At 47.4% G+C, this 9,156-nt stretch overlaps 1 protein-coding gene across 1 annotated transcript; it reads left to right on the top strand.

Annotated features, from left to right (window-relative positions):
• The first annotated feature begins 3,227 nt into the window (after nucleotides 1-3,227).
• Nucleotides 3,228-4,900, top strand: LOC119332878 (2'-deoxymugineic-acid 2'-dioxygenase-like). The gene is made up of 4 exons (XM_037605985.1): nucleotides 3,228-3,353; nucleotides 3,505-3,755; nucleotides 4,077-4,398; nucleotides 4,499-4,900. Exons 1-4 carry the CDS (start codon nucleotides 3,228-3,230, stop codon nucleotides 4,739-4,741), a joined length of 942 nt encoding a protein of 313 aa, XP_037461882.1. The 3' UTR covers nucleotides 4,742-4,900.
• Nucleotides 4,901-9,156: the final 4,256 nt, after the last annotated feature.

Raw genomic sequence — 9,156 nt, 5'->3', positions numbered from 1 at the left:
GTGAGCGGCGACGGCATTCGACGGCGGCCTGAGGCGCGCCGGCCATGGCGGCGCGGCGGCTGCGCTCGCCGGAGGAGCGTGCAGCAGGATGAATCCCGCGCGCGTCCTGAGGGCATCAGGACGTTGAGGAGGACTTCTACCTCGACTACATCACCTCTGCATCAAGCCTGCACCAAGCAGGCGATCATGTCCACTGCCGTGACACGTAATGATCCCCTAAACCCTTCTCTGTTCATGTTTTAGGTGATCTAGATGCAATCTGTTCCTGCTAATGGCATCCCAGAGATGCATAATTACCCCAACAACATGAACTCTTTCCCGTGAAAATATTTCCCGCGAAGCACTCTCGCACATAATGATTCTGGATTAGTTATGAGCCTCCATCCTTGCTTGGCAAGCATTGCCTGATTGAAAAGATGGAAGTCCCTGAATCCCATACCTCCCACACACTTGGGGATAGCTATGTCCTGCCATTTGCGCCAATGCATTTTCCTACTGTGTTCATCACCTCCCCACCAGTACCTTGCAATAATACTAACAATCTTCTTGCAAGTTTTCTTTGACAACTTAAAGCAACTCATACAATATGTAGGGATTGCCTGGCAGATCGACTTGACCAGGACTTCCCTAGCCGCACTATTCATCAGCTTAGGGGCCCACCCATTAACCAATTTCTTGATAGACGTTGCAATATGATCAAAATTATTCTCTGTCGATCGACCCAAAGCAGTAGGGAGTCCCAAATATTTCTCGGCCAAAGCTTCAGCTTGTATTTCCATAGTATCATGAATCACCGTCTTAACATCATTTGAACAATTTGCACTGAAGAAAATGGCCGATTTTGCCTTGTTTACCATCTGTCCCGAGCCCACTCTGTAGAGTTCCAATATTTCCTGTAATCTTTGTGCTCCCTGATCCGTGGCCTGGGAGAAAATGAGACAATCATCTGCAAAAAGTAAGTGGGACACCCAAGGAGCTTGAGTCCCCACCCTTATTCCTTTTGCGAGATGTTCCTGCCCTCTGAATTTTAGCAAACTGCTTAGCCCCTCTGCACAAAGCAAAAAAAGATATGGTGACAAAGGGTCACCCTGGCGAATACCTCTGGTTGGCCTGAAAAAATCAGAGAATTGCCCGTTAACTCGAACTGAAAAAGAGACGGTTTGCACACATGCCATTACCCGGCCTATCCACCTCTGAGAGAATCCTAGTTTCTCCATAACACCTCTTAAGTATGACCACTCTATCCTGTCATATGCCTTGGCCATATCCACCTTAATTGCACAGGCCCCACCTTTACCCTTCTTCCTCTTCAGGTAGTGAATGTGCTCGTAGGCAATCAGTACATTATCCGTGATTAAACGCCCCGGAACAAATGCACTTTGTTCCTCCGAGATAATCTCATCTAGAATTGGCCGAAGTCTTAAAGCAAGCACTTTAGACGCTATCTTATACAGAACATTACAAAGTGCTATTGGTCTGAATTGACTCAGATCTTGTGGCGATTTTACCTTAGGGATTAATACAAGAACCGTGTTGTTCACCTCATCAGGCATATCCCCTCCTTCCAAAAAATTACGCACTGCCTTACATATTGCTTCTTTTAACATACCCCAGTGGCGTATATAAAAACAAGCAGTTAACCCGTCAGGTCCCGGAGATTTACTAGGGTGCATACTGAATAGCGCCTGTTCAATTTCCGAGTCAGACACCCGTGCATCAAGCCAGTAATTCATCTCATGCGTCACATTAGCAGGTACCCAATCTGTGACAACCTCTGGTATCGTATCATCTTGAGCTGTGAACAGTTCTGTGTAGAACTCCCTAGCCAAAACCTCGAGATCAGCGTGGGAGGTTTTCACGACCCCATTACTGTCTTTGAGAGCTTTAATTTTGTTTGACCGGAATCTTTCTTTGGCCCTGGCATGGAAAAATCCGGTGTTGCGATCTCCGTACTTAAGATATTCAGTGCGTGCACGTTGCCTGGCCATCACTTCCTCTCGAGAAAGTAATTCCGAAATCCTTCTCATAAGGCTTTTCTCCTCTCCATTTGGACCCATATACAACGAGTCTGCTCTGAGTCGCTCTAGTCGTTCACGCATCACTTTCAATTGTTTGGTAACAGAGCCAAATTCATCTTTACTCCATTGTCGTAGTTTTGTTTTCACAGCCCCCAACGCATAGTGTGCTGAAGCTAAGTCAGTCACACCACCATGCCAGCTTTCCTGTACTACCTTTTCATAATTCTGATGTCGCGTCCAGGCATTCTCGTATTTGAAAGGACGCTCCATAGCAGCAGCATCCGTCCATTCCGATTGCTTAACCACAATCAGAAGGGCACAATGATCGGATTCTGTGGTTTGAACATGTTGCACCCTTGTGTTGTCAAACAGTTCCATGAATCGTTCATCTGAGTAGAACTGCTTTCTTCCTTCATTCCTCATGCATTGTGTGTTGAAATACCGATGGCTGGGAATATGAGTAAGAATAGCAGTCGTTCGGATCTGTTGATTATAATCATACCGTTCAGTAGTTAGTCCTGTCTAATTTTTATTATTACTAGGGTTCATTATACTAACATGATTGAAGATGAATAGATTGAAAATATATTAAAAAACGAAAGCAAGAACACAACAAACCGTGACAGTTGTCAAGACGGAAAACAGCATTGTTTTCTTTTTTACCAGAGCGTCAAATCATATGCCGCAATGGATTCCTAATGAGCCGGCGTACGCAACTGGTTTGTTACCGCGTGTCGATGGGTCAGCCGTGAAATGAACATAGTGAAAGCTAGGGGACAAGAGCTTTTCCAACGGGATTGAAACGTCAAGATGCGGAAAACTCTAGCGTGACTTCCTTGCCGTATCGAAGCTCTCCACAAAGCTGGAATATGTAGGCTCACGGGAACTGACGATGGGGTTTATTTTTTATTTTCTTGAGAACCGATGATGGTTATCTCTGATGGAACAAAAAGCTTGCTTTTTTTTTGCGGGAGAACAAAAAGCTAGGAGATCGATTTTCATAGCCATGTGACTTACGTACATATGAAACCGATCGAACTCTCGGGACAATAATCGACCGTCGTCGTGTACTTTTCTCAAACGTGGTGATCAACGTGGCCAAGCACTCCTCCGCATGCACGCGTGCGTATTAAAATGGAACTGAAACTCTCTCGCACCATCATATCATATCAGTGCCAAAAACGCGACTCCTCTGCCGATCGATTGTATATGGGTGATCTGTGCGCAGCGCTCCCGGACGGAGGAGTCTCCCTGCCAGTTATCGACCTCTCCCGTGGCCGCGATGAGTGCGGCCGCTCCATCCTCGACGCCGGCAAGGAGATGGGCTTCTTCCAGGCCAGTATCCTAGTTTTCATCTTGTATATATGTTGGCTTTGTCAATCCATTTCTTTTCTTTTTCTTGCATAATTAATTAATTATTAAGGTAGGTTCGCACGCAGAAGATTATACTCCATAAGGGTAATTAAACAACAACAAAATAAAGCAGGTGATCAACCATAGCGTGCCTGAGGAGGCGATGCGGAACATGGAGGCGGTGTGCCGTGAGTTCTTTGCGCTGCCCGCAGCGGACAAGGCCGCCTTCTACTCGGGGGACAATAACAGGACCAACCGGTACTTCTCCGGCAGCACCTATGAGACCGGCGGCAACAAGTACTGGATGGACTGTCTCCGCCTCGGTTGCAGCATCCCCGTCGGCGACAGCAAGAACAACTGGCCCCATAAGCCTCCAAACCTCAGGTAAATTATTATATCACGATCAGATTTAACCGTGCGCACTTTGATTATGATTTATTTAAGTTAAAAGGGCAACCTGGTGCATGTAGCTCCCGCTTGCGCAGGGTCCAGGGAATGGTCCGACCACTTTGGGTCTATAGTACACAGCCTTTCCCTACATTTCTGTAAGAGGCTGTTTCCAGGACTTGAACCCATGACCTCATGGTCACAAGGCAGCAGCTTTACCACTGCGCCAAGGCGTGCGCACTTTGATTATGATTTATTTAAGTTCCAAGAAAGAATTTGTTTGACCTGATTCATTTGAGACGTATGTTGTGTACGCAGAGAGGTTATCGAGAAGTATACCATGCTGACTAGAGACGTGGGGATGGAGCTGCTACGGCTACTGTGCGAGGCCATGGGGCTCCGGCCTGACTATTTTGAGGGGGACCTCGGCGGCGCCGATGTGATCGTCACCCTCAACCACTACCCAGCATGTCCAGACCCGACCACAATGATTGGTCTACCGCCACACTGCGATAGGAACCTCCTCAGTCTCCTCCTCCCCAGCGCAGTTCCTGGCCTTCAAATCTCCCACAATGGCAAATGGATGAACGTCGAGCCCCTGCCCAACGCCTTCATCGTCAACTTTGGCCTTCCGCTCGAGGTACGTACTACATACCTAATAATTAATCTTTCACTTCGTGAGAAAGTTTTGATCGATTGCTAGTTTGCTACTAGCCTACTACTGTACGTTGTCGTTGCAGGTTGTGACCAACGGCATGCTTAAGAGCATCGAGCACCGGGTGGTGACCAACGCGACACTGCCACGCATGTCGTTAGGGACATGCATCACTCCTACCAAAGACTGCCTCATCGCTCCCGCGGAGGAGTTCCTTAGCGACGAAAACCCACCGCGGTACCGTGGTGTCACATACCACGAGTTCAATCACATCCACAGCATCGCCAAGTTTGGGTTATCCAGCGTGCGCACCACACGACAAACCTGAAGATTACGTACTCAAGAAACAGTGGACACAAAGATATGAAGGCATCAGCTTTCAACTTATGTATCACGATACAGTTTCCCACTTTCATTGCACGTCTTTGAAAATTACTAAGGCATATTTTGTGTGATGATACAACGCAATAATGGTTCTCCCGATGCATTACTGCATTTTAAGCTATACCATATATACACATTAAGTATATGTTAAGATATAGCTCCTCCTATGAATTGTATTTAAACTCTTGTACCTAAAAGAGCTCTTATTATTGGTTTCTTTTGTGACAGAAAAAGTCAAACTGGTAGAAAAAGGGCCTATAGTCCCAGTTCGTAAGGGCCTTTAGTCCCGGTTCCTGAACCGGGACTAAAGTGTCGGTACTAATAGAGAAGTATCCTCTTTTACGTTCGTGCTTGGTCGACGCTACGTACTATACATACGTATAGAGAGGACTAGACACGCTAGTTAGCTAGTAAGCAAACGAAGGAAACAGAAGATCGTCATGAACATATACGCATACAGAGAGAAGTGATATCGACCACCTCTCCTTCTCCGAGAGATTGGTCGAACAACAAGTTCTCGTATATCTATCCGACACTACCGGCTAAATATATACAATAATTATCTCTTACAAATATAATCATACGGACTCATGGTCCACATAGTATTCTCCGTCTTCAGCGATCACTTGGTCAAGAAAGAATGCCGCCAATTCCTCTTGAATTGCTCGCATGCGAGCTGATGCTAGGAGTTCATCCCGCTTCCGAAACATCTAATTTGAAGAAGGGGGTCAATACATATATATATGAATGAATGAAACTCAATACAAATGATGGTAATAAAATAAAATTGTGAATGTTGTTATTTACGTACTTCATATTGTTCGTCAGAGTACCCGCCCCGCTCACAGGTCGTGTGGCGGATGGACTCGCAGACGTAGTATCCACAGAAATCATTCCCTTGTTCCTGCCACAACCACTTTACAAGAAATAGAGGTCAATCAAACTGATAAGCAAGAATGTTAAATGGTATTGATGAAACTAGCGCTTGAATCACTAGGAGATGCGCGGAACATGGTACTATAGTACTTACTTTTGGGTGTCTAAATTCCAGCTCCTTCGGCAGTCCCGGAACTTTTCTGGTGAATTTTCTCCAAACCCTGCCGAACAAAGAAAACAATTACTTGATATCAGGAAATGAACAAAGTAGCTGATATGATGCATAATGATCGATTTAACTTACTTCTTGAGGATTTCAGTCATGTCTGCATACTCCTGGGGATCTTTTCGTTTAGAGTCCAAGACGGTTACTACTCCCTGCTCAAGCCTAATCTCTAGGAGAATATAGTGGAAACTGCACAAGCATGCATAACTCATCAATTACATTACTATAACCTGGACTAATATATAAGGGAAACCGAATATGCACAAGACAGTAACACTCACTTGAAGTTGTAAGGAAAGAGTATTATATCTTTGTTTTCATTTTTTTGAATGATCGTAGCAAGTTGGCCTCGGTATCTCCGGGACGATGTTCAACCTCAGTTGCATCTATGAGATATGTGTTAACGAACCCAATATCACCGATTTGTCTTTTCTTCAATTCGGCGATCTTCATTCTGCATAATATAGTGAGGATAATTATAAATACATGCAATGAAAGAGATGAGCTATATAGAGAGACTTAATGACAGAAGTAGTAGTACTTACAGACAGTAGCAGGTGATCGTTGTTTTATCGAGGGCCAATTGATTGAAAAACCGATAGAACTCCTCAAATGGAATAGGCAACAGTTCAATTCCAACGAGGTCATGCTCCGGTTTAACTCTCGCATAAAAAGTACTCATCCCCCCAGACTCTCTGCAGATTTTCAAGTACCAATCATGTAATCTTCGCATCATCGTTGTTAAAGATTTTTCTTCTTCCCGCATCATCTGTGTATCTGCACCTCCATGGTATCATAATGTACATCGTCGGGCAGGTAATCGTCAACATTGCCATAACCGGGCACCATCCTCGGATTGGCGATGTCGCTAGGCACCTTGAGGGGGGGGGCACGATTGCTTCGCTTGTTCGCCGAGCTGGGCAATTTGTTTCCGAGCTGCTCGTCGTTCTTTTAGCCTTTGATCACTGACTGTACTTCCCGACCGCTCCGCTTCGGCCCATGTCTTTGCAATAATGCGCTCATAGTTGCCTTTCGGCGGAGACTTGGGTGGTTTTCCAGGGCAGCCGGAGTGCGCTTCACTTTCACCGGATCTACCTTCTCCTCCGGAGGTGGATATCTCTTTGCTTTCAACCCTTGAAACCAGTCATCCACTTCGGTTCGCGCGATCTTCGCGTTCTCCTCCGGGGTCCTCTCGTATGATAACTTCTCTAGAGTCTTCAGAGAAGGACCGAATCTGTATGTCCTCCCGCCTCTGGTTGTACTGCTAGACGCCGACCGAGCAGACGGAGCGGTTGTCTTCTTTACTTGCTTACGAGGTGGAGGAGAAGGACTATGACGCGCTGGAGCAGTTGGAGCGGCGGCAGGTCTCTTTCGCCCTTGCTGACGAGGCGGAGAAGGAGGAGGTTGGCTGCTCGGGCGCGTCGGCGCAGGCGGAGAAGGAGGCGGAGTGGGAGGCGGAGTGCCGCCACGCGCCAGAGAAGGAGCCGGCCGAGGGCCCTGATCGTCACTCGCCGGAGGAGGAGGCGGTGGAGGAGGCGGAGTGCCCTGACTCGCCGGAGGAGGAGGAGGAGGCGGAGGCGTCCAGTTCGGAAGATTGATGAGCTCCTTCCGCCATAGGCATGGAGTCTTCAGAGCAGACCCCAGCCGAGTCTCCCCTTCACCGGTAGGGTGGTCAAGCTGGAGGTCCTCAAATCCCTCCGTTATTTCATCCACCATCACCCTAGCATATCCTTCTGGAATCGGCCGGTAGTGAAAAGTTGCGCCGGGTTCAGTAGGATAAACAGAGCCAATAGCCGCCTTGACCTTCAAATTCATCCATTGCGTCATAAGGTGGCAATTTTGAGACTCCGTGATAGCATCCACGGGATAGCTGGCAGGAGCCGTCAAGGCATGCTCCGGCTGAAGCAGCTCGGTGGAAGCCACGCTGCTTCTGCGCTGAGATGGTGGGGTAGCTTCGGGGGAAGCTTCGGCAGTACGTTTGCTGCGATTTGCTTCTCGTTCCTCTATCGCGTCTACCCTTGCTTGCAGCGCCTGCATTTGGGTCTGCAGCACTTTTTTCCTCCTCTCATGGGATTTGTAACCGCCTGCGTCCGGAAACCCAACCTTCCACGGAATGGAGCCTGGCGTGCCTCATGTCCGTCCAGGGTGCTCAGGATTCCCGAGGGCCATTGTGAGCTCGTCGTTCTCTCTGTCTAGAAAGAACGTCCCTTCCTGCGCTGCTTCGATATACTGCTTAAGCTTACTGACTAGTATGTCCATTTGATCGTTCGTCCAAATGCACTTCCCTGTTACAGGGTCCAAGGTTCCGCCAGCCCCGAAGAACCAAGTCCGGCAACGGTCTGGCCAGTTAATTGTCTCTGGTTCGATCCCTTTATGAACCAGATCATTCTCAGTCTTGGACCACTAAGGCCGGGCTACGAGGTAGCCACCTGACCCCGTGCGATGGTGAAGCTTCTTCTTCGCAGCATTTTGCTTGTTTGTCGCCGACATCTTCTTACTCTTTTCTGATGTCTTGTGGGCCACAAATGCGGGCCAGTGATCTCTGATCTTCTCATATCTGCCCTTGAATTCTGGTGTCTCATTATTTTCGACAAACTTATTCAGCTCTTTCTTCCACCTCCTGAATAGTTCTGCCATCCTCTTCAGAGCAAAAGACTTGATTAATTTCTCTTTAACTGGGTTCTCTGGATTATCCTCTGGCGGTAGGGTGAAATTTGACTTCAGCTCAGTCCAAAGATCATTTTTCTGCATATCATTGACATAAGACACCTCAGGGTCTTCTGTAGCCGGCTTAAACCATTGCTGGATGCTTATCGGGATCTTGTCCCTAACCAGAACCCCGCACTGAGCAACAAATGAGCTCTTTGTCCTAAGGGGTTCAATAGGTTGGCCGTCGGGCGCGATTGCTATGATCTCAAACTTTTCATCCGAGCTCAACTTTTTCTTTGGGCCTCGTCTCTTTACCGAAGTTGTGCTCGACCCGGAGGGCTATAAAAAAGAACAAAGACTTAATTAATATGTGTACATACCAAAACAATGAATGCATCAATCAGCTAGTCAGCATAGGCTTAACTAATATATATACCTGGCCGGACTCGGTTCAGTCACCAGAGCCGTCATCACGGTCTCCTTCTTGCACCGGCATTGGGTCACCGGAGTCGTCCTCGTGTTCTTCTTCTTGCACCGGCATTAGGTCACCGTAGCCAGCTTGTTCACCCTCTCCTTCCAGACCATCGGTTTCGTTGAGAAACAACGAG

The sequence above is a fragment of the Triticum dicoccoides genome, chromosome 7A (genome assembly GCF_002162155.2).
Source record: "Triticum dicoccoides isolate Atlit2015 ecotype Zavitan chromosome 7A, WEW_v2.0, whole genome shotgun sequence".
NCBI lineage: Eukaryota > Viridiplantae > Streptophyta > Magnoliopsida > Poales > Poaceae > Triticum > Triticum dicoccoides.
The sequence above is the reverse complement of the archived record's forward strand: the minus strand, read 5'-3'. Positions and strand labels throughout refer to the sequence as shown.

Bases quoted from the DNA above. Each gene is read 5' to 3' on its own strand.
- LOC119332878 (XM_037605985.1), top strand. From the start codon at position 3,228: ATGGGTGATCTGTGCGCAGCGCTCCCGGACGGAGGAGTCTCCCTGCCA. The intron at 3,354-3,504 runs GCCAGTATCCTA...AAAATAAAGCAG, and splicing joins AGGAGATGGGCTTCTTCCAG to GTGATCAACCATAGCGTGCC. The intron at 4,399-4,498 runs GTACGTACTACA...TTGTCGTTGCAG, and splicing joins ACTTTGGCCTTCCGCTCGAG to GTTGTGACCAACGGCATGCT.